Source organism: Ceratotherium simum, chromosome 23, assembly GCF_057802395.1.
Source record: "Ceratotherium simum simum isolate JZ-2026a chromosome 23, ASM5780239v1, whole genome shotgun sequence".
NCBI classification, from domain to species: Eukaryota; Metazoa; Chordata; class Mammalia; order Perissodactyla; family Rhinocerotidae; genus Ceratotherium; species Ceratotherium simum.
In genome coordinates this window covers 8,115,483-8,141,675 of record NC_141922.1, presented here as the reverse complement: position 1 = coordinate 8,141,675, position 26,193 = coordinate 8,115,483, and the positions used below count along the sequence as shown (strand labels likewise).

Sequence of the window (26,193 nt, the reverse complement as noted above, 5' to 3'; positions counted from 1 at the left end):
TACAATTATTGTATGTTTTTTGTTTTTTAAGTCTCTTTTTTTTCTAGTCCAACATCTGGTCCTTCTCTAACACAATTGTTTCCTACTGCCCTTTTTGTTTTTCTGAGTATGGGTCACATTTTCCTGTTTCTTTGCATGTCTATTAGTTTTTTCCTGAAAACGACATTATAGATATATTATAGCATATCTGCACTCTGATTAATTTTATTCCCAGAGGATTGTTGTTGTTTTTTATTCATTTCATTAATAATTTAGTTGGACTAAATCTCTGGAATCTGTCTTCTTTGTGGTTTATAGCTAATAACGTCTCTGTTCATTTTTTTCCTTCTTGCTTTTCTTTTTAAGCCTGGCCTGCTACAAGTTTTCTCTGTGTCAGCATTGCTGAGTGGTCAGCTAGTGATTGGTCAGAGGTTGTGCTCAAACACTTGTGTTAGTACTGCTTCCACCATCTGCTGACGGACGTGTGTGTGCACGGGGGTGTGCATCCAAAGGCTGGTCAGTGGTCACGTCTTCCCTGGCTCTTACTCCTGGCAGGTCATCCTTGTGTCTCCTCTTTGTATGCACAGACTCTGTCAGGCAAGCATGTAAGAGAGCTTGAGCTCTCTCCGTTCTTTGCTGTACGTGTGCATAGCCTTCCATCAGCCACGTCTGTGCAGGGAGCTTTTCAAGGCTCTCTGTGGCTGTCTCACTTCCTGGATTTCTGTGAAATCTGGCTAGTCTGCCAGTCTATCTCTTGCCCTGCCCAAAACTGCAGTATTAGGCTTGCTGATTCACTGGTCTTCTCTATTCATTTGCTACAAAAATTGCTACTGATATTGACAGTGCTGCTGGGCATGGGGGTTTTTCACACTTTCTTCTACATTAAGTGAGCCACCTCCTACAGCAAAACTACTCATTTTCATGGCCTTCCCCATCCCACTGGAACTAACGCATCATCTGTGCCTGGGAGGAGACGGAGTAGCATCCCCAGGCACACAGACTCCCACTTTTCTTACCTGAGATTTAGCAATTTTTCACAAACAAATTTATTCTATTTTCTATTTATTTTGTAACTCCAATCAGTTTCCAGAGTCCTGAAATGATTATTTTTAACCTTTTGGTCAGCTTTTATTGTTGCTTTTTATAGAAAGGCTTTGCTGAGCTCCTTACTTAGGTATCCCAAAAGTCCTATGTTCTCTCGTTACGGTTTCTTTTTTTAAACTTAGGTTATTTTGGACCTCTGTCTATAAGAGCATATGTATAGTTTTATTTCATGCCTTTTAACATCTTCCAAATCTTTCATTATATGCATGTTTCAGAATTTATTAGTCTTCAAATAATGAACATTTAGGTTATTTCTTATAGATTATAGTACAAAGAATGATCCCAGAATTAACCTTGGACATCAGTATCAGCATGTTTTGGCAAATGTATCTGAAGAGTAAATTCCTGGCAGAGAACCCAGTGAATTTCAATAAATTACTTTTAATGATTTCATTTAAAAACTCTTTCCCCATTCTCCAGGCTAACATACATTTAAATAGATTCTAAACTCAACTGGAGAGAAAAATCTCATTTACACATACTTAATTAAAATTCTAATCACTTTTCCATTCCTCACAATTGGTGACAGTGTTAGTATTAATGTTATAATAGTTTCACTTTTCAGATAGGGAGTTAAAGTGATAATTTAATAATGACTAGTTTACAATGTAAAATTATAAACATAATTTAGTCTGCAAGCTACCAAATATGACTTAATTTCTCTACTGATTTAAAAGCATTATTTCAAAGACCGGGAAAGTTGTAGCTACAATGATATCAGTTGTGTCCACCTGACATCAGAAGAAACAGTTATCTAAAGTTGAAAAAAATTGTCTAAAATCACAAACCTGATAAGTTCAGTTAGTTAAGTTCAGGCTTAACCTTGGATGTGATTGACTCAGATTTCATTTTTGTTTTTTTAACTATACTCTTTGCTTTATAATGTAGTTTTACAAAGATGATGTTTAAAATGGGCTTTAATTCTAGTGATGTTTTTGTGACACCGTTATAATCACCTAACTTTAGAGCGATGTTTTTTTTTTTTTTTGATTTTTAATGGTATTTTTGAATAGGGCCCCGGTTAAGTTCTTTTCCCATGAATCTGTTTTTAACAACATACAATTCTGTGTCACACCTCCTAACGCTTTTCAACAGGGCAAATATTTCGCATTTATGTAGTACGTTTTATTTAGAATGTGCTTTACAATAATTTATTAATCTTCACACATTTTTAGTAAAATGGCAGGGAACATATTTATAGGCTTATTTTAGAGAGATTGAAGTAATGATAGATTCAAATGATTCTTCTGAGCTCACAATACCCCAAATAAGTTAGAGAAAGAATCTATATTTACAGTAAAATCTAAACCGTTTAACCCTTAGCCTTTTGTGCTTATTGTAGTGACTTGAATTTGTCTTCATTTGCCTTCCCTTCCTCCTACTCTGCAAGTGTTGGCTGATTATGATTTCAACTTCATTTTTGATTGGTGTTCATACTATTTTTGTTATTTTACAATGCCTTGTTTGTACTACAAGCTTCAAATCATTTTTTACATTCTGCTTTTGAAAAGGAAGACAGAGTGTATTTATTTGTAATAAATTTACTGAATATATTTCAAATATATTTTTAATTCTAAGTAATTCAGGAAACGGTTTCCCCTGAATCTTTTCATACTCAAATATGCTTATATTTCTTCTATCATAACAGCCTCCCTCTGTGCCTCAAACTACAGTCCTTTTGTCTTCCTCTTTGTAGCTGTACAACTGGAAGAAGCTGCCTGCCCTTACTGTGTCTGTGACTTACTCACATTCACTCTTCATCCCGCTGAAATGGATTCCAGCTCCACCCTTCACCAAAACTGCTATTTCTGAAGTCAGTAATGCTTTTATTGTTAGTGAATCCCATGGAATTAGTACTTGGCTGCCGACAGAACGTGAATGCACCACCGACTTGCTGTGGCTGTCATAATATGATTACTGCCTTATCCTTCTCAGTTTCTTGCCACACCTTTTGGTCTGCTTTGTGTAGGCCTTTCTTCTTCTACCTATTCTTTCATGTTGATATTCAAAGCTGTGTCCTAAGCCCTTGTCTCACTCTGTGAGTGTGCCTCACGCAATCCTGCCTATTGCTGACATTTGTGTACAAATGGATTCTTGTGCTAGGGGTTTCTACAACCGCCTTCCATCTCAGTACTTCTTTAGAAGGACTCACAGGACTCAGAAAATCTGTTATACTCTGTGATTATGGTTTATTTCAACAAAAAGATGCAGGTCAAAATCAGCAAAGAGGAGAGGAGCACGGGATTGAAGTCCAGGAAGAATCAGGCCTGGCTTCCAGGTGTCCCTTCCCGGTAGAACCACACAAGGACACAGTTGATCTCCCAGCAGCCGTGTGTGCTAACACATGTGAAGTGTTGCTCCCAGGGAAGCTCACCTGAGCCTCGATGTCCAGCATTTTCATCGGGATCAGTCACAGAGGCACACAGTCAATGCCTGTACCCGACCTCAGCTGCGGAGTCTTTCACCACCTCTCCACCTCCTGAAGCAAAACAAATGTTCCCCACCAATCACGTGACTAGGGCAGACTTATCTGGCCAGACTGGTACAGCATGGCCTCAAGTCTCAGGCATACAGAAGCACTCTTAGCAGGCAGAACCCTCCATGTGCTCAGAGGTCATCTCCTAGGAGCCTGCCAAGGACCAGCCTTGACCGCAGGCCTTTCTCTGTAATGTGTATGGCTGAGTAACCCTTCCTTGCCCACTTCTGTATCCACATCTTTAACTTCTAAATTTCCATTTCCTCTATCTGATTGCTATAGAATGTCTCAATTTTTGTGTACCATAGACCATTGCATATTCGACCTGTACAAAATAGATGACCTCTTGATATCACTCTGCTACTGATCCTTCTTCTTGCCTTCCAGAAACCGCTTGGCATTCTTTGCTCATGTACTCCATATCCAGTGTATTACCATTTCTAATAAAATTAAACATTATAAATAACTCCAGATCTACCTTTCCTCATCCTTCCTGCCACTTCCCTACTCCAGGCCATCCTTACCACAAACTGGAATTACTGAAGAGCTTCCATCTGGTGTTTCTGCCTCCAGTGTGATTTTTTCCTTTAATATGTAAGATATCATAAAATTCACCCATATAAAGTATACAGTTCAGTGGTTTTTAGTATACTCAAGAGTTCTGCAACTGTCACCATAATCTAAGTGAGACCATTTGTATTACCCCCCAAAATAAACCTCGTAATGGACAGCAGTCACTCCCCATTCTTCTGCATCCCCAGGCAACCACCAATTTACCTTTTGTTCTTTTTACGTGGCTTTTATGAAGATACAATTCACATATCATATGATTCACCCATTTAAGGTATACGTTCATGGAATTATTGTATATACACAGTTATGCAACCATCACCAGTCAATTCTAGAAGATTTTTATCATCCCAAAAGGAAACCCTTTACCCGTTAGCAGTCACTCCCCATTCCCTTCCCTACCCTCCCTCACTTCTCAGTCTTATGCAGCCACTCATCTGTCTCTATAGGTTTGCCTGTTTTTGACATTTTGTGTAAAACATGTGCAATATATGAAATCTTTTGTCCTGGCTTCTTTCACTTAGCATACTGTTTTCAAGGTCCATTCAAGTTGCTTTTTATTGCTGAATATTATTCCATTATATAGATATACCACATTTTTTTTTTGTCCATTCATTAGTTGAGAAATTTTGAGGGTTATTTCTGCTTTTGGGCTGTTATGAATAATGCTCTGTGAACATTCATATACAAGTTTTTGCATGGATGTACGTGTTCATTTTCTTAAGTATTACCTAGGAGTAGATTTGCTAGGTCGTATGGTAACTTTATGTTTAACATTTTTGAGGAGCTACTAAATGGTTTTCCAAAGTGGCTGGGACATTTTACATTGTCACCAGCAATGTATGAGGGTTCCAGTATCTCCACAGTCTCACCAACACTTGATATCGGCTGTGTCTTTGATTATTGCCATTCTAGTGGGTATGTTAGTGGTATTTCATTGTGGTTTGGATTTGCATTTCCATAATGACTAATTATCTTTTCATGGGCATATTGGCCGTTTTATATTTTGTTAAGAGAAATGCCTATTTATATCCTTTGCTCTTTAAAAAGTTAGGTTATGTGTCCTTTTATTATTGAGTTGTAAGAGTTCTTCATATATTCTGGATACAAGTCGCTTATCAGATATATGATTTCAAAAGATTTTCTCCCATTTTGTGAGTTGTATTTTCACTTTCTTAATGGTAATTTTGTAGCACAACAGTTTTAAATTTTGATTTAGTCCAATTTGTCTATCTTTTCATTTATGCTTTTGGTATCTAAGAAATCGTTAGATGACTTAAGGTTGTGAAGATTTACTTTCTTGTTTGCTTCTAACAGTTTTACAATTTTGGCTCTTACATTTATATTTTTATGTGTGTGTGAGGAAGATCGGCCCTGAGCTAACATCTGCCAATCCTCCTCTTTTTCTGCTGAGGAAGACTGGCCCTGGCCTAACATCCATGCCCATCTTCCTCTGCCTTATATGGGCCGCGGCCACAGCATGGATTGACAGGAGGTGCGTCAGTTTGCGCCCGGGATCTGAACCAGCGAACCCCAGGCCGCCGCAGCGGAGCGCACGCACTTAACTGCTTGTGCCACCGGGCCAGCCCCATTGGCTCTTACATTTAGATATCTGATCTGTTTTGACTTAATTTTTGTGTATGACAAGAAGTAGAAGTCACACTTTATTTTTTTAATGTGGATATTCAGTTGTTAAAGTACCATTTGTTAATGAAACTATATGAAAATTAATTGACTGTAATTTAAGCTGGGCTCTCAATTCTATTTCATTGTTTTTATATCTGTCCTTTAAGCCGGTGCCACACAGTCTTGAATAGTATTGCTTTTTACTAAGTTTTGAAATGGGAAGATAACAGTCTTTAATTTTGTTTTTCCTTTCTAAGATTGTTCGGGCTATACTGGGTCCTTTGGATTTCCAAGTAAATTTTAGGATCAGCTTGTCCATTTCTGCAAGGAAATCAGCTGGAATTTTGATAGGGATTTCCTTGAATTTGTAGATCAATTTTGGGGGAATATTGTCATCATAACAATATTATATCCTCCTATTCATGAACATTGAGTATCTTTCCGTTTACTTAGATTTTTAAAAATTTCTCCCAACAATATTTTGTAATTTTTAGTGTGCAGATCTTGCTCTTATTTTTTTAAATTTATTTCTAAGTATATTATTCTTTTCATTGTACTCTGAATGGAATTTTTTTCCTAATTTCATTTTTGGATTGTTCATTGCTAGTGTGAAGAAATACAACTGATTTTTGTATATCAATCTTGTATCCTGCAGCTTTGCTAAACTCATTTATGGGCTCTAATAATTTTTTTGTGGATTCTTTGTGATTTTTCTATATATAGGATTATGCTGTCTATGAATAGAGGTTGTTTTAGCTCTTTCCATCTGACCTGCATACCATTTGTTTCTTTTTCTTACATAATTGTCCTGGCTGGAACCTCAAGTACAAAGTTGGATAGAAGTGGCGAGTGTAGACATCCTGTCTTGTTCCTGATCTTAGGATGACACTTTTTGTTTCTACCATTAAATATGATGTTAGCTGTGAGTTTTCCTACTTTGTTGAGTGTTTCTATCATTGAAGTATGCTGGATTCTTCTGTCAAATGTTTTTTCTCTGTGTATTAAAATAATTGTGTTTTTTGTTGTTTATTCTATGATTATGGTATTACATTAATTGATTTTCAGATGTTAAACCAACTTTGCAATCTTGGTATAAGTTCTACCCTGTTCTTGTGTATATTCTCCTCTTTTTGTTTATGCCCCTGGATTTGGCTCCTTAATATATATTTTTTGAGAGCTTTTGCATCTCTGTTCACGGGGATATTCATCTGTAGTTTCTCCTCTTGTAATATCTCTGTCTGGTTTTGGTATCAGGGCAATATTGGCTTCATAGAATGAGTTAGGAAGTGTTCCATCCTCTAAGTTTTTTGAAAGTTTGTGGAAGATTAGCATTAATTCTTCTTTAATTGTTTGTAGAATTCCCCATTGAATTCAAGTGGGCCTAGGTTTTTCTTTGCAGCTCATTTTTTGAGTACAGTTGTCCCTCGGTGTCTGCGAGGAATTGGTTGCAGAACCCCCTGTGGATACCAAAATCCACAGAAGCTCAAATCCCTTAGTCGGCGTTTCGTATCCCCGGGTTCCGCATCTGCGGATTCAGCCAACCGCAGATCATAAACATAGTACGGACATATGGAGGGCTGACTGTAGTAATTCAGTCTCTTTACTTGTTACTATCTGTACAAATTTTCTGTTTCTTCTTGAGTCAGTTGTGATAGTTTGTGTCTTTCTAGGAATTTGTCCATGTCATCTTGTCATCTAATTGTCTAATTTGTTGGCATACAATTGTTCATAGTATTCCTTTATAATCCTTTTCTAGTTCTTTAAAGTCTGGGTGACTTCCTCTTCTTCATTCCTGATTTTAATAATCTGAGTCTTCCCTCTTTTATTCTTGATTGATCTGGCTAAAGGTTTATCAATTTTGTTGCTTAACCAACTTGATTTAATTGATTTTTCTTTATTTTCTATTATCTGTTTCATTTATTTCTGGTCTACTTTTTATTATTTTTTTTTCTTCTGCTTACTTTGGATTCATTATTTTTTTTTTAAAGGTGAAAGTTTAGGTTATTTATTTGAAATCTTTCATTTTTTAAATATAGTCATTTAAAGCTATACATGTCCCTCTATGCACTGCCTTACATACATCCTGGAGATATTGGTGTGTTGTGCTTTCATTTTCATTCATCTCAGAGTATTTTCTAATTTTCCTTGTGGATTTCTATTTTGATCTAGTGGTTATTTTGATTACGTTCTTTCATTTCTATATATTTGTGAACTTCCCAAATTTCCTTTTTTAATGGATTTCTGATTTATTCCATTGTGGTCAGAGAATGTACTTTGTTTGATTTCAGTCCTTTTAAGTTATCGATGCTTATGTTATGGACCAGCATATGGTCTGTCCTTGAGAATGTTCCATGTGCAGTTGAGAAGCATATGTGGTTTCGGGTGTAGTGTTTTATCAATCCCTGCTTTCAGTCTTATGCTGTCTGTATACACTAAGGCTAGAATGATTCTTCCAAAACACAAACCTAAATATGCAGTTCACCTGCTTAAAACCATTAAATGCTTTTTAGAACGTTTAATTCTAGACATTTAAAGTTGTATTTAAAATGTCTAGCACTTTGCATGATTTGGCCTCTGCTTTCCCCTCTACTTTAAGCCCCCATCCGCACCCCAAATTGTTTTTATAATTCAGCCATACGGCACTTCTTTCCGTTTCCTGGACATGCCATTACTTTGGGTCTTAAATATGCTTTTCCCTCTGTCTGGAATACTTACTGCCTGTCTTCTGGTAATTAGTTCACACTCGTCCTCAGTGGCACTTCTTATGGAGAACCTACAACTACTACCCACAGCTGAGTTAGATGACTTTCCTTTTTGATCATTTAGACCTGAACTTTCCTTTTATTATAAAACAGTTCACACTTTTATTTATTAATTACATGTCTTTCTTGCTGATTATTGAATAGAGTTGGGGTTATTAAGGAAAGGGGAGAAATCAAAGATGATTCTTAGAATTTCTCCATTGAATATTTGGATCGTAATGTAAGATAAAGAAGAGCAAGTTTTCAAGAATAAGATGATGTATTCAATTTTAGAAATGTTGAATTTTGCTACTTGTTCAGTATCCAAATGGAAATGTGCAAAAAGAATGTGTCCTTGTGGTTCTTAATTTGAGTAAAGCTGTCATGTAGTGTTTCTTCCTCCTTTGTTAGGTTGTGAGTTCCTTGGCTGCAGGGACCCTTGCTTGCTCCTCTGTGTTTTTCTGTTACTTGGCACATCATAGATGCTCAATAATTGCTAGTCAAATTGAGTTTTAAATAACAATGCCCATATATCAGTTATATGGCATTTTAATTTTATTATAAATGTTTTATTGGAAAGCATGCCTAGGGGAAGGAGTTATGGCTGATTGTAGAAAATTGTAGTTTGGAGAAAAATGCTGTTTTCTTTTCTTTTCTTTTTACAACAGTGTATTGATGCATTTTAACAAACTCAAATCTTGTTTTATGAATTCAACTATTTTGCTAACCCTTTTTTTCTATTAAAAAATTGTTTGTTTCTTGTCCTAAATACTGTTGTATTTTCTGTATGAGGTGAATCATGCTCTCTTCTGTCTTCTGTGTAGGACTATAATGATGAAATCAGGCAAGCGCAGCTCCAGGAATTAACATACTTGAATGGTGGCTCAGAAAATACAGATGTACCAGTTGTTCGAGGGAAATCCACCTTGCGTACAAGAGGTGTACCGACCCCAGCAATAACCAGGTAGGTGTAATTCACTGACTTTTTGTTGTTGTTGTTAGAGTAGGGTACTGTGGCAACAGTTTTAATGTTTCCTTTATTAATAGTCGGATGGCTCTATCACTATATCAGCACAAAACCTATAAGAATATATTCAGACAGTATGATGTCATATTAAAGGGATTCACTTTGAACTGAGATATTTCCTGAGCTTAAATATAACCTGTGCCACTTAATAGCTGATGATTTGAGATATGTTCATTTGATCACTCTGACATTAGTTCTTAATTATTTAAAATGGAGCTTATTTTTATGTAGATAATAGCATTGATATGCAAAGTAAGATAGTAGAAACATGTTCTCCCCTTGAGTATAGCATCAGGCTAGTTCCTTGCCACATCTCCAGTGTTGAGTGGTGTCGGGCACTAAGTGGGTGTCCAAATGCCTCTCATCATTTTAGTCACTATAAGTGCTCTGCAGTATCTGAAAAATCCTGGGCTGGTCCAGGCACACAGGATTTTTATTTCTGTCTTTGGATGATGACTACTTTTAATACAAAAAATGTTTTAATGAATTCATAAGTCAATTTAAGCAAATCATAAATTGAGATATGACTGTCTCAAATTTATTTGAGAATTATTTTTAATTCTTTAATCTTTGCCCCTGAAAGAACTCAGTGGAAAGAAGTAACACAAGTTTTTCACTCGTGACTGTATATATGTTTTCAGTTAGAATTTTGCATGAAATAATTTAAAATAGCATTTTTCTATATCTACAAGTTCATTTAGAGGAATAAAAAATCAGTTCCCCTATTCAGTGTTGCTGATAGCGCACCATCAGAGCAATTGCAAATAGGTGTTATTGCAGTATAAAATAAACATAGATCTGGGCATGATGCAGGTGGGTTTTCCCTATAAAAAAGAACTAATAATAATAGAATTGCCGTTGATGATTTAATGAAGTAATTTATGTAGGTGCTCAGTGAATGGTAAATCTCTTTCATTTCCATTTCTTCTACCATTAAATTTACTTGAAATTGTAATAAGAAAGTATTTACTTGCTATATTAGTTTCCTGTGGCTGCTGTGTTGAATTACCACAAATTTGGGGGCTTTAAGAAATAATTTATCATAGTTCTGGAGGCTACGTGTCCGAAATCGGTATTACTAGACCTAGATGAAGGTGTTGGAGCACTGCCCCAAGGCTCTAGGGGAGAATCCTTTCCCTGTCCCTTCCAGCACTGGCACCTGCAGGCCTGCCTTGATGGTATGGCCATCTCACTCTGTTCTCTCCCTCTGTCTTCATGGTGCCTTCTCCTCTTCTTTGACTCAAATCTCTGTTTGCCTTCCTCTTAGGAGGATACATGTGATTGTGTTTAGAGCCCACCGGGATAATCCAAGGTAATCTTTCCATCTCAGAATTCTTAACCTAGTAATCAGATCTGCAGTGGCCCTCTTTCTAAATGAGGCAGCATTCACAGAATGCGTATGCTTTGGATGCTGAGTGTAGCGAGTCAAGCACACCCAGTGCCGTTGTTTTGGGGTGCTATGTTCCTTAAACCAGATCTGCCTTTTTTGTTTGTTTGTTTTGTTTAAGGAAGATCGTCCCTGAGCTAACATCTGCCAATCCTCCTCTTTTTGCTGAGGAAGACTGGCCCTGGACTAACATCCATGCCCATCTTCTTCCACTTTATATGGGACACTGCCACAGCGTGGCTTGACAAGCGGTGCATTGGTGCGCGCCCGGGGTCTGAACCGACGAACCCCGGGCTGCCACAGGAACCGGCGAATCCCGGGCCGCCGCAGCAGAGCAGAGCGTGCGCACTTAACCACTTGCGCCACTGGGCTGGCCCCCAGATCTGCCATTTTTACTGAAAATAAGTTCTAATTTAATTGTCCAGTTTTAAATTAAGTTGAAAATGTTATATTATGAACAGATGAGGAAGGCAGCTTTCTGTTTTTTGGAGTATAGTATCTGGAGAAACACCTCCGTCTGCCCAGATGAAAAATTACTCCTCTTCATCACAGCCTAAACATTGTTTGCCATTTAAAGCTTTTCCATTATCTGGATGGTTACTGTTGTCTGATAGAATTATTGTTAAGTTCCCATTTCAGAACCTATTTTTTGGTTTGTGGTGGAGTAATGGCTCATTCGGTGCTAGATTAAACATCTTTATTTGTGTACTTAGGGTCACCACGCGTTTAAGGAGCACGTGCACCAGGCACTGGGCAGAGCACTTGACACAGAGCCCACTTTCTTCCCTCCGTATGCTTGTGGGCTTCCTTGGTACCAAATCTTTCAAATACTCTGTTTTTTACAGTATGAAATTCATATTCCTAGAAGAGGCTTTCAAAGCCCTTCTGTATTTTTTCTTAAGACCTCTCTCCTGTTTAGTCTTTATTGATTCCTTTGTCATATTTCCCGTGTGTTTAACCCGAGCTAGATACTTACTGTTTCATGAAGTTTGTGCTTACACCTTTCAAGACCTCTGTTGACATATTCCTCTGTCTGCAGTTCTGTATTTCCTCCCTCTGCCCCTCTACCTGTTTAAATCCTACTTATCTTTATATGCCAAACTGAAACTTATTTTAACTAACACTTACATTGCACCTATTGATTGAGTACTTTTTAAGGCATGTTACCTATTCACTAGGTTAAGCCTCATGACAACCCTGTGAGGTGGGCACTATTCTGGTAACGTAACCATTTTACAGATGAGGAAGATGAGGCCAGAGGAGTCAGTTACTTGCCCAGGGTCACACGGCTAGTGATTTGTAGATCCTGCTTAGAACGCGGGCAGTCTGGTTCCATAATCCATGCCTCTCCCTCTCTTTGATCCTTGCCTTGTGTTTTCATCCATCTTTTTTCTTTCATCCATTCTCCCACTGCAGTTCTTCCACAGAACTTTCATTCTGTCACTTTTATTATATTTTCATTATAGCACGATAGCACTTTTCATACAAGCTATGATGAAAAGACTTTTATATTTATTTACTACTTTTTCCCATCAAATCACATATAGTAACTTGCCAAACCAATATGTCCATCTAACAGAATAAAAATAAATTGATATGGGGCCGGCCCGGTGGCATAGTGGTTGAGTTCGTGCATTCCGCTGCGGCAGCCTGGGGTTTGCATGTTCGAATCCTGGACGCAGACATAGGTACTGCTCATCAAGCCATGTGTGGTGCCGTCCCAAATATAAAATAGAGGAGGATGGGCACAGGTGTTAGCCCAGGGCTAATCTTCCTCAGCAAAAAGAGGAGGATTGGCAACAGATGTCAGCTCAGAGCCAATCTTCCTCACCAAAATAAATAAATAAATAAATAAATAAATTATATGGCAATTTGGATAGAAAGTTACAAAAAACCTCAAGAGTAAGGTAAGTATACAAAAAGTACAAGTTATTCTGTAGAGTTGGTGGAGTTCGCCTTCCAGTGATGCTTTGAGCTTCATGGTAGCCAAAGCTGAGGACAGCATGGGTATAGAATTCGGTGTCTAAATGTCCAAAAGCAGTAATAACACAGAAGACAAACCTACTCATCGAAGCCTAGCACTTTCTAGTCCTGAGACTTGTGAGAAATGTCTCCAGTGGAGAGTCGTAAGTCTTCCCTGCAAACAGTCCCTCAGCAAGTCATTTTGAGTTTACCTCTAAAATAAACCTTAGGTCTGTTTTTCTTTAATCGCCTCTCCCGTCCTTCCTAATCTGTCTACACTCCTCTTCCAGTTTGCAGTCACAGTCTTAATGACCTTTTAAAATTAAGTTAGATTTATCTTGTCCCTGCTTAACATCCTTCAGTGGCTTCCTTTGCAGCTAGAAGAAAACCCAGACTTCCTGACCTGCGCCTCCATGCTCTGGCACTCTCCTGCTCTCTGACTGTATCTCCTTCCACCTGGCCATTTTCTGTACTCCAGCCAGACTGGTCTCCTTTCTGTTCCCTGAAGAGGCCAAGCTCATTTCTCTCCCGGGTGCTTTACGTTCACCCTTCCTTCTCCCCAAATGCTTTGTCTCCTCTTGTCTGGCTCCCCGCTCTCAGCATTGTGTTCTCAGCATATTCAGGTGCCTTGTCACAGAAGCCTTTGCTGATCGCCTTGTTTAAAGTAGCCATCCCCTAGTCCAGAAGCTAGTCCACCGCACCCTGTCTTGATTACTTAGTAGCATTTATCAAACTGAATTTACCTTTCTTATTTGTTCACTTTTTCATTGGTTACTTCTCATTGTAATATAAACCCATAAATGCCCTTGTACAAGTCCCCGATACTTGGCATATAGTAATCACTCAGTTAATAGTTGCTACATGAATACAATACAACAGCAAATCCTTTAGGCTCTTGCTGATCAAGTGTTGACTGTTTACAATATTTTTTGTTAATGTAGTTCTTGTCTGTCACACATGACTCAGTTTACTTGGGGATTAGCTCTGTGGAAATGGTCACGTGGATGTCACCACTTTAGAATTTCACAGTGGAACAGTTACTGGAATCTTCATGAATGTTCCCCACTGTTATCACCTCAGGATACCTTTCTGCTAAAAGATGTAAACAATCTAAAATTAAATCCTGCATTGGCAAATAATAAGTGTTTTAATAAAACTTTTTCATTTCAGTTTCAAATGAGAGAACTAAACTTACACTTTTTTTTACTTAGGAGGTAAGGAAGTTTCTTTACTTCCAGTCTGTCATGTGCTATGCCTCCTAAAAGCATTGCTGTGAATACGAGGCCTCCCTAACTCCTTCCACAGACCCCAGCAGAGAAGGAATTAGGGAAGTAACACAGATATGAAATTGAGGCCACTCCAGGCAACACACTTTTTGTTTTGTTTTAGTTTTTCTCAGTAGGTCTCCTACCCTGAATTTTGCCTGCTGCTTTGTTGGTCTGGGCTAGACAGTTTTGAACCCTCAAGGATGCTCCCTTCCATTCCTCTCTTGAAAACAGTGGGCTTGGTGTGTGTTGCTTTTCCCCTGGCCCACCTGGCCCTTTCTTCCAAGTAGCAGGCAGTCTTATCTCTCTGCGTGTGATACCAGAAACAGCAGGAAGAAAAAGTGAACACAGCAGATGAAGCCTGTCTTTCTAAGTAGTAAACACATGGTCACAGTATTGGGTGCCCACTGTGGTGGTTTTGTTTTAACTTAGGGCGTTAGGCTGACCCCGTCACTCAAGGCCTTTTATCAGCTTGCATCAAATTGGGGAAATTTTCAGCTAGTTTCTTTAACTATTTTACCTGTCCCTTTCCCGCTTCCCTTTCTTGGACTGCGATCCCATGTTACGTCTTCTCATCGCACTTTCCAGACTGTGTGCCAGGGCACTGGGTGCTGCAGCAAGCTGACAGGGTTGCCCTGGGAGAGTTTAAAGTTTCACAGGACACCAGCCACAGCAATCAACTTCTTTTAGCTACTGCGTGAACTGTCAGCTTAAGGTAGTCATTTAGAGTTTCAACATTAGATCGTGCCCCACTGGTTTCAGTGACGCCCAGTGTTTGTGAAACTGGTATTTCAGCAGTTGCTCTGATAGACAGTGAGTAGCCCCAGTTACTTTGCCTGCTTCTCTGCCTAACTTCTCAAACTCTGAGCTGGGATGCTGTCACTCTCATTTCCTCATCCACCTCGATTTTCACATGGGACTTATTCTCTTTTTAAAATGGATTATGAGTGATATCATAGATGCTAAAGATTGTTTTAATGACTGAAAATGATATATTTTCCCCAGAGTATATGAAGTTATGAGAAATGTAGTCAGGAAAACTGAATAGTTAATATAAGGGCCATAAATATTTCACCAGCATATGATATGATTTATATTAATCTAATCTATATTAAAAAGTCATTTTTTTATTAAGGAAAGGGAGGATATAGGAAAATGATAATGTATTTATTTTTCTACTAGCCAAAATTATAGAAATTTTCAATAAAAAAACATGTTTATGAATTGTTTGATTTCCTACTGGTCCTGCCTTCTCAGGCCATTCTACCACCTACACTATTGGAAAAGTCACCCTCCTCGCCTTCCTTCCGACTCTGTGTCTGAGCCTTTAATAAAAACCCCGGCATCGGTGTATAGCATGCATGCCCCACATATGACATGTATTCCCAGGCAGAATGCTAGAGGACTTTCCTTGGAAATGAGTTTTTCTTGCCTTGGGGTCCACTGAATTTCTCCTACTGAGCTACTCCGTCAGGCCTCGGTTACTTTTTATTCAGGTGCTCTCTGATGGTGTATTAGTGAGTAGCCACGCTGGAGCTGATTAAGGGAGACAAAAGGAGAAAAATGTGTGGTTTCTTTTAAAATCACATTAGGAGACTTTGGGAAGACAATGACTGAGGCCAATAGTGTTGCAAATAGTGTGAGCACTTCTGACAAGAACTTGCAATGTGAATGCCAGCCAGGGACACACAGATGAGAAAAGCAGCTCAGCATGGTGCTCCTGGGGCAGCTCAGCCGGGCATGCACACGTCAAGTGCAGCGTAAAGCCGGGCATGCACACGTCAAGTGCAGCGTAAAGCCGGGCATGCACACGTCAAGTGCAGCGTAAAGCCGGGCATGCACACGTCAAGTGCAGCGTAAAGCCGGGCATGCACACGTCAAGTGCAGCGTAAAGCCGGGCATGCACACGTCAAGTGCAGCGTAAAGCCGGGCATGCACACGTCAAGTGCAGCGTAAAGCCGGGCATGCACACGTCAAGTGCAGCGTAAAGCCGGGCATGCACACGTCAAGTGCAGCGTAAAGCCGGGCATGCACACGTCAAGTGCAGCGTAAAGCCGGGCATGCACACGTCAAGTGCAGCGTAAAGCCGGGCATGCACACGTCAAGTGCAGCGTAAAGCCGGGCATGCACACGTCAAGTGCAGCGTAAAGCCGAGTAAATGCTCTAGGTCTTCCTGCAGACTTCACGAAGGAAGGACGAAGAGTTTTGACACCCAACATGACAACTGATTTTCCTAGAATCACGTTAAAGAAAATCATTGACAAGCTGAGATAATTTAGGGTGGAAGGAATCCAATGAGTGTGCTAATTTATAGTAGGAATCCCCTCCCACCACACCCTGGTTTTTCAGAAGTTTTAATGTATTTTTTCCTCTTTGAAAATCAGTCAGTCTATATCTGATGTTAGGTCATGCAATGTCACAAATTTTCCTTGAGCTTTTTCTGTGACAAGACTTGAACTTTCAGAGATGAGTGAGTCATTGTCCTGACATCAGGGAACTTAAGAGGGCAAAGTCAGAGAAACAAGTAATTATGAGAGAATGGTATAAATAGGGGATGAGGGATATGAAAAAAAGTGAAATGGAAATAGAAATGAGGGTACAAATAATTCTGAGTGGGGAACATGGGTATGAACAAACTTAGGATGAAGGGAAAGAAATATGGCAGGATAGTACCAGAGGGAAGTCACCCCAAGCAGAGGGGCACAGGCTTGAAAGCAGAAAAGATAGGACTGTCTGCTGGAAATTAGGGTGTGGCTGTGGCACTGTGCGGTAATCGGAGGCCCCTCTGGCTCTTACTAGCTGTATGGCCTCACAGAGCTTCTCTCTGAGCCAATTTCCTCATCTTTGAAGTGGAGATGGAACATTGAGTACACACTAATCCAAATCCTACTTAATTTTTTTAGTGTCCCATTCAAGCCCAACCTGTGCCATGATTCCTTCTCTGATTACTCAGAATAATGCCACACTAGGGGCCGGCCCGGTGGCGCAAGCCGTTGAGTGCGCGCACTCCGCTGTGGCGGCCTGGGGTTCGCCGGTTCGGAACCCCGGGCGCGCACCGACGCACTGCTTGTCAAGCCATGCTGTGGCAGCGTCCCGTATAAAGTGGAGGAAGATGGGCATGGAAGTTAGCCCAGGGCAAGTCTTCCTCAGCAAAAAAAAAAAAAAAAAAAAAAAGAGGAGTATTGGCAGATGTTAGCACAGGGCTGATCTCCTGACACACAAAAAAAATAATAATGCCACACTAAAAGTTGAATTCTTACAGTCCAGGTATTGGATCAATCTCTCAATATAGGACCTTGGGCAAATGATACATCTCTCTTAAACTCCTTTATTATCAATTCCATTGTTATCAGACAGGAAGACTTGTGCTTCATAATTCCAAAAGGCAGAAATAGGGATGATAGTTAGAAATGATAAAGATTTTTGCTATTTTTATTTTTAAATGAAGAAAAACAGTAAAACATGCTAACAATCAGAACTGGAAGACAATGACAGGCTTCAGAGTAAGGAATGAATGAGCTTTCTGTCTTCAGGGGGATATATCATGGGATGAAAAGAGACGATAAGTAAGTTGCACTTGCACTTTATAAGAGGTTGTACTTGTCACACACTGTCTTATTTTATCCACACTTTTACTCATAACTAGTTTGTAATGTGTTGGAGAAGAAACAAAGTGCCTTGAGTTTCTTTCATACGCTGTACGTGGTAGGATAACAAAACAGGTGCTCAGCAATTTTTTTTTAATGGCATTGAAGGTTAGCTGGATCACAGAATAAAGCAGAGAGATAATTGCCAGGTTTCATAACACATCTGTGACTGCTGTGTCTAAAGCAGCAGCAGTAGCACTTGGAGAGTTTCTTGGAAATACAGAATCTGAGTTCCCCCTAGACCTACTGAGTCAGACTTGGCCCCAACACTAGGTCCCAGGTGATGAGGCTACACGTGGACGTGTGAGAAGCACTGCCCTAGTACCACATTTCACATGATCTCTAAAGGTGCTCAGAGTAAGAGCTGCCAAAGTCATCTATGTAGAAGTTTCCATCCTCATCAGCCCTGACAATTTCTTACCTACGTTCTGAGGGATTATAGCTATAGGCTGTGTTCGCCTTTTCTATTTGCCTACCCTCTCATTCGCTTGTCAACCTCTGGCAAGAAAAAGAATCTCAGAACAATTAAGCATTACTCTCAGAAAAACACAAGATGAAGGAAAGTCGTCAAATGTCTTAGGGATTCTATAGAAAAAGAAATTACCCCTTGGGTCATTATTGACCTCATAGATCTCTGGAAGGTTTTTCTCTCTATGATACCAGTGATAGCAGGCTGAGACCCTGACACTAGATCCTGCAGGCACCCACTCCGCGATCAGCAGGCGGTCGGTCCTGCCTTTCCTGAGGGCCAGAAGTCAGCTGGGTTCCCAAAGTCACTCCGTTGATTACACTGCGGTTAGCTTGAGCATTCAGGGATTCTGCCACCGAATTCATTGTTTTACCTCATACTTTGTGTTTCTCATAAGATTTATAGACAAAAGCCGAACAATGTAGTATACACGTTTATACTTACTCTGCCAGTCTGTGTTGCTGTTGCTAAATGTATAGAATGTATATAAATGTGCTGTTGCTAAATGTATCAAATGAGAACTGAACTGAGTTGTACCTGCTGTCTGCTCTCTCTCCTCATCCTTCAGTAAGCAGCCGAAAGGAAAGGATCAGGACAGAGTCCATGCAGAAGACTACATAGTAATTACCATTCACGAAGTGCCTGTTTTAGGGTAGGCACTTTATATACCCTGTGTGTAAACCTCACAACTGTTCTGCAAGAGCTAGATGTTATTAACTCCATTTTACACATTGGAAAACCAAGGCTCAGCAGCTAACTGACAGAACCATGTTTGAGTGTGGTTTGTTGGAACCCAAAGCATATGCTTTTTCATCACATCCTAAAACCTCTTATTAATCTATAAACTAAATATTTAGTTCTTGATTAATCAATAACTTTTTATATTCAGTCTTTCAAAGCACTATTCTCACAAAAATAGCTGTTCACTATAAAAACCTTTCTAGATTATTTTCACATCTGAGTTTCAAAACCAGAAACAATGGTCACCCTGCTGAAAAATGCAAACAGAAAGAACCATTACAATCACATCCATTCATCTCCTTATGAAACTTTCTTCTCAGATGTGTTATCTTTCTGCTTTTCCATTATCCTCATTCTAAGCTGTGTGACACCCTAATCCTATCAATTGGAATTAACTTTTCTAGTAAAAACAAAATATCCATTGATTTATAAATCTCATCTAATAGACGCTGTTTCTGTTCTCAGCCCTGTATTATCAATCCAGCTGTTCATCTTTACCATGAACTTCATTGTAGCATTCAGTAAATACTTTGCAATATGACAGGATTTTTATGTTAGCATGTCACCCTCCATCATGCCTTCCTCTTATCAGAGGATCATTTCAAACAATACTAACACTATGCTGCTTAACACCATTCTCATGGAATTTCAAACCCTTAAAGATGAATCTTCAATGCCTCTTTTATAGATAAGTATCTGGAGCTACATGACTTGTCTAGAATTCTATAACAGATACCTTAGTATGATTCCATTCACCCACTGGGCATGTAACCTGACAATGTTGATGATGATGGGAAAGAATTGTGATGAAAGACCTAAATTTATGTATATATATATTTATATATTCAAGAAACATATTGAATATTTTGTGGTCCATATAGTATCTTGGATGGCAGGGATGGGATATTAGATGAGGAAGCAGGAGCCTTAATTAGTTTGAATATACACAGATTAACTGAAATATCACTAATGAGTTAGATGTACTATAATTGAAAACTACTCTTTCCTCTAATCACATTGAATATTTTTCTAGATATATACTGGAGATAAAAAAGATGAGTAAGACACTATAGAAATTAGAGTGTTGGGCCAGCCCTGTGGCTTAGAGGTTAAGTGTGCACGCTCCGCTACTGGCGGCCCGGGTTCGGATCCCGGGCGCGCACCAACGCACCCCTTCTCCAGCCATGCTGAGGCCACGTCCCACATACAGCAACTAGAAGGGTGTGCAACGATGACATACAGCTATCTACTCGGGCTTTGGGGAATAAAAGGAGGAGGATTGGCAATAGATGTTAGCTCAGAGCTGGTCTTCCTCAGCAAAAAGAGGAGGATTAGCATGGATGTTAGCTCAGGGCTGATCTTCCTCACAAAAAAAAAAAAAAAGAAAGAAATTAGAGTGTCTGTCAGTACAGTTTAGAGTGATTGAAATTTATATAAATTGTTGATCTTCATTGAGTAGGAAATGTGCTAAAATACTTTATATGTCCTGTGTCATTTTTTCTTCATAGTAATACTTAGAAATAGGTTCTGTATCCCATTTCACAATTGAGGAAACTGGCTTGGAAAGTTGCAGACCAGTCAGACTCTTGGTTAGTTTGAATGTTAACTGGAAGGCAGAAGTTAAGCAGGTAAGAACAGTCAGGAGCTGAGTTCAGGTCGTACAGCAATGTCTTTGCTCTTGGCTGCCTCTTTTACTGTACCACTTTTGATGGCCAAGGATGGCAAAAAAAAAAAAGACCTAATTTACGATACTCATAAAAGTTACCTAAGGGTGAAAGTCTTAGATTTTGCTTCTTTTTGATGGTCTTGACAGTTTTGAGAAGTACTGGTCAGGTTTTTTGTAGGATGTCCCTCCTTTGGGATTTGTCTCATATGTTTCTCATGGTTAGCCTGGGATTATGAATTTGGGGAACAAAAACCACAAAGGTAAAAGGTCATTGTCATTACATCAAGGATACATGCTATCCACATACCTAGGAATACAGTTGCTGGATTATATGGTAAGATTATGTTTAGCTTTGTAAGAAACTGTCAAACTGTCTTCCCAAGTGGCTACAGTATTCTGCATACCTACTGAGAGTTCATTTTTTTCCACATCCTCGCCATCAACTGGTATATTCAGTTAGTTTTGATTTTTGTCATCCTAATAGGTATATTTTAATTTGCAATACCCTAATGACAAATGATGTTGAGCATCTTTTCATTTGGTTATTTACCACCTGTATATCTTCTTTGGTGAGCTGTCTGTTCAAGTCTTTTGCCCGTTTTTTAATTGGGTTGTTTGTTTTCTTATTGCTGAGTTTTAAAAGTTCTTTGTATACTGTATTTTGGATATAAGTCCTTTATCAGAGATGTGTTTGCAGGTATGTTCTCCCTTTCTCTGACTTGTCTCTTCATCTCTTAACAATGTTCTCCTCAGAGTAGAAGTCTTTAATTTTAATTAAGTCTAACTTAATTTTTATTTCACAGATTATGCTTTACATGTCGTTTCCAAAAACTTATCATCAAACCAAGGTCACACAGATTTCTGCTATATTTTTTTCTGTAAGTTTTATATAGTACATTTAGGTCTAAAATCCATTTTGAGTTAATTTTTGTGAAACATGTAGGGTCTCTGTCTAGGTTCTTTTTATTTGGATGTGGGTATCCATTTGTTTCAGCACCTTTTGTTGAAGACTATTGTTCTCCCTTGAATTGTCTTTGCTCCTTTGTCCGTGACCGCTTGACTATATTTCTGTGGATCAATTTCTGGGCTCTCTCTTTTGTTCCATTGATCTGTGTGTCTATTTTTTTGCCAATACTCACTGTCTTGATTACTGTAGTTTTATAGTAAGTATTGAAATCAGAAATTGAGTCCTCCAACATTTTTCTTCTTCAATACTCTGGATCTTTTGCCTTTCCATGTATTCTTTAGAATATGTTTGTCGATCTATAAACTAGCTCTCTGGGATTTTGATTGGGATTCCATTGAGTCTATAGATCAGGTAGGGAAGAATTGGCAACTTAACAATATTGACTCTGTGTATCACCATGAGCGTGGACTATTTCTCCTTTGATTCTTCATCAGAGTTTTATAGTTTTCTACATAGAGTTTCTGTGCATATTTTGTTAGATTTGTACCAAAAGATTTCATTTCTTTTCTTGCTTTAGTGTATGTTACTGTGCGTGTTTTTTTTTTAATATTTTTTTTTTAGGACAATTTTAGGTTCACAGCAAAATTGAGAGAAAGGTTCAGAGATTTCCCACCTGCTTTCTGCCCCCACACATGTATGGGACAATATGGAACACTTCACAAATGTGCATATCATCTTTGAGCAGGAGTCATGCTAATCTTTTCTGTATTCTTCCAATTTTAATATATATCCTGCCAAAGCAAGTACTGCTATTGTATTTTAATTTCAAATTTCAATTGTTCGTTGCTGTTATATAAGAAAGCAGTTGACTTACTAACTTCATGTTCTAAGACCTTGTTTTATATGCTTATTAGTTGTAGGAATGTTTTGCTTGTTTGTTTGCTTGCTTTGTTTTGTTTTCTTATGGTTGATTCTTTGGGAATTTTTACATAGAAATGATGTCACCTGCAAACAATGTTTTATTTCTTTCTCTGTAATCTTATAAGTTTTGTTTCCTTTTCTTATTGAATTAGGTAAGAGTTCCAGTACAATTTGAATAGGAGTAGTAAGAGTGGACATCTTCGCCTTGTTCCCATTCTTAAGAGGAAAGCGTTCGATTTCTCACCATTCAATATGATATTAGTTGTAGGTTTTTGTAGATGTTCTTTTTCAACTTGAGGAAATTTCCCTCTATTCCTAGTTTGCTGAGAGTTTTTTTTTTTTTTTTTATTGATGTTTTAATGGTTTCTAACATTGTGAAATTTGGGTTGTACATTTTTGTTTGTCCATCACCGTATATATGACTCCCTTCACCCCTTGTGCCCATCCCCCACCCCCACTGCCCCTGGTAACCACAGTCCAGTTTTCTCTGTCCATGTGTTGGTTTATATTCCACATATGAGTGAGATCATACAGTGTTTGTCTTTCTCTTTCTGGCTTATTTCACTTAACATAATACGCTCCAGGCCCATCCATGTTGTTGCAAATGGTACGATTTTGTCTTTTTTTTATGGCTGAGTAGTATTCCATTGTATATATATACCACATTTTCTTAATCCAGTCGTCAGTCGAGGGACACTTAGGTTGCTTCCACTTCTTGGCTATGGTGAATAATGCTGCAATGAACATAGGGGTGCATAAGCCTCTTTGGATTGTTGATTTCAGGTGCGTTGGATAGATTCCCAGTAGTGGGATGGCTGGATCATAGGGCATCTCTATTTTTAATTCTTTGAGGAATCTCCATACCGTTTTCCATAGAGGCTGCACCAATTTGCATTCCCACCAGCTGTGTATGAGGGTTCCTGTTTCTCCACATCCTCTCCAACATTTGTTGTTTTTTGTCTTGGTGATTATAGCCATTCTAACAGGCGTGAGGTGGTATCTTAGTGTTGTTTTGATTTGCATTTCCCTGATGATTAGTGATGTTGAGCATCTTTTCATGTGCCTATTGGCCATCTGTATATCTTCCTTGGAGAAGTGTCTGTTCATTTCCTCTGCCCATTTTTTGATCGGGTTGTTGTTTTTTTGTTGTTCAATTGTGTGAGTTCTTTATATATTATGGAGATCAACCCCTTGTCAGATGTATGTTTTGCAAATATTCTCTCCCAGCTGGTTGGTTGTCTGTTCATCTTGATTCTGGTTTCATTTGTCTTATAAAAGCTCTTTAATCTGATAAAGTCCCACTTGTTTATTTTTTCTTTAGTTTCCCTAGTCTGGGTAGACATGTCGTCCGAAAAGATTCCTTTAAAACCAATGTCAAATAGTGTGTTGCCTATATTTTCTTCTATGAGTTTTATAGTTTCAGGTCTCACCTTCAGGTCTTTGATCCATTTTGAGTTAATTTTTGTGTATGGCGATAGCACATGGTCCACTTTCATTCTTTTGCATGTGGCTGTCCAGTTTTCCCAACACCATTTATTGAAGAGACTTTCCTTTCTCCATTGCATGTTCTTAGCACCTTTGTCGAAAATTAGCTGTCCGTATGTGTGTGGTTTTATTTCTGGGCTTTCAATTCTGTTCCATTGATCTGTGTGTCTGTTTTTGTACCAGTACCGTGCTGTTTTGATTACTATTGCTTTGTAGTATGTTTTGAAGTCAGGGATTGTGATGCCTCCTGCTTTGTTCTTTTTCTTTAGGATTTCTTTAGCTATTCAGGGTCTTTTGTTGCCCCATATAAATTTTAGTATTCTTTTTTCTATTTCTGTGAATAATGTCATTGGGATTCTGATTGGGATTGCATTGAATCTGTAGATTGCTTTAGGTAATATAGACATTTTAACTATGTTTATTCTTCCAATCCACGTGCATGGGATATCTTTCCATTTCTTTATGTCATCATGGATTTCTTTCAATAATGTCTTGTAGTTCTCATTGTATAGGTCCTTCACCTCCTTGGTAAGATTTATTCCTAGGTATTTTATTCTTTTTGATGCAATTGTAAATGGTATTATCTTTTTGAGCTCTCTTTCTGTTAGTTCATTATTAGCATATAGAAATGCAACTGATTTTTGTAGATTGATTTTGTACCCTGCAACTTTGCTGTAGTTGTTGATTGTTTCTAATAGTTTTCCAACAGATTCTTTAGGGTTTTCTATATATACAATCATGTCATCTGCAAATAGTGAGAGTTTCACTTCTTCGTTACCTATTTGGATTCCTTTTATTCCTTTTTCTTGCCTAATTGCTCTGGCCAAAACCTCCAGTACTATGTTGAACAGGAGTGGTGAGAGTGGGCAGCCCTGCCTCGTTCTTGTTCTCAGAGGAATGGCTTTCAGTCTTTCCCGTTGAGTATGATGTTGGCTGTGGGTTTGTCATATATGGCCTTTATTATGTTGAAGTACTTTCCTTCTATTCCCATTTTATTGAGAGTTTTTATCATAAATGGATGTTGTATCTTGTCAAATGCCTTCTCTGCGTCTATTGAGATGATCATGTGGTTTTTATTCTTTGTTTTGTTGATGTGATGTATCACGTTGATTGATTTGCGGATGTTGAACCATCCCTGCGTCCCTGGTATAAATCCCACTTGATCATGGTGTATGATCTTTTTAATGTATTGTTGTATTCGGTTTGCCAATATTTTGTTGAGGATTTTTGCATCAATGTTCATCAGCGATATTGGCCTGTAATTTTCTTTCTTTGTATTGTCTTTGTCTGGTTTTGGTATCAGGGTGATGTTGGCCTCGTAGAATGATTTAGGAAGTGTTCCATCTTCGCCTATTTTTTGGAATAGTTTGAGAAGGATGGGTATTAAATCTTCTTTGAATGTTTGGTAAAATTCACTGGAGAAGCCATCTGGTCCTGGACTTTTATTTTTTGGGAGGTTTTTGATTACTATTTCAATCTCTTTACTTGTTATTGGTCTATTCAGATTCTCCGTTTCTTCTTGGTTCAATTTTGGGAGGTTGTATAAGTCTAAGAATTTATCCATTTCTTCTAGATTGTCCAATTTGTTGGCATATAGTTTCTCATAGTATTCTCTTATAATCCTTTGTATTTCCATGGTATCCGTTGTAATTTCTCCTCTTTCATTTCTAATTTTATTTACTTGAGCCTTTTCTCTTTTTTTCTTAGTAAGCCTGGCTAAGGGTTTGTCGATTTTGTTTATCTTCTCGAAGAACCAACTCTTTGTTTCATTAATCCTTTCTACTGTTTTTTGGTCTCAATTTCATTTATTTCTGCTCTGATTTTTATTATTTCTCTCCTTCTGCTGGCTTTGGGCTTTGTTTGTTCTTCTTTTTCTAGTTCTGTTAGGTGTAATTTAAGGTTGCCTATTAGGGCTTTTTCTTGTTTGTTAAGGTGGGCTTGTATCGCTATGAGTTTCCCTCTCAGGACCGCTTTTGCTGCATCCCATATGGTTTGATATGGCATGTTATCATTTTCGTTTGTTTCCAGATAGTTTTTGATTTCTCCTTTAATTTCATCAATGATCCATTGGTTGTTCAGTAGCATGTTGTTTAATCTCCACATTTTTTGTCACTTTCCCAGTTTTTTTGTTCATGGTTCATTTCCAGTTTCATAGCCTTATGGTCTGAAAAAATGCTTGTTATGATTTCAATCTTCTTAAATTTATTGAGGCTTGCTTTG

The 26,193-nt window shown here is 38.4% G+C and overlaps 1 protein-coding gene and 1 non-coding gene across 3 annotated transcripts in view; one reads left to right on the top strand and one right to left on the bottom strand.

The window, feature by feature from the left end:
* Positions 1 to 26,193, top strand: part of KHDRBS3 (KH RNA binding domain containing, signal transduction associated 3) — a 184,136-nt gene that overhangs the window by 90,572 nt on the left and 67,371 nt on the right. For both annotated transcript variants that reach the window (XM_087447417.1, XM_087447416.1), the window contains exon 5: positions 9,321 to 9,460. In XM_087447417.1, coding sequence (XP_087303543.1) covers positions 9,321 to 9,460 — 140 coding nt within the window. The remainder of the gene's footprint in view (positions 1 to 9,320; positions 9,461 to 26,193) is intronic.
* Positions 22,268 to 22,374, bottom strand: LOC147913975 (U6 spliceosomal RNA). Its single transcript, XR_015555993.1, has one exon. It is a non-coding gene; the product is annotated as a U6 spliceosomal RNA (small nuclear RNA).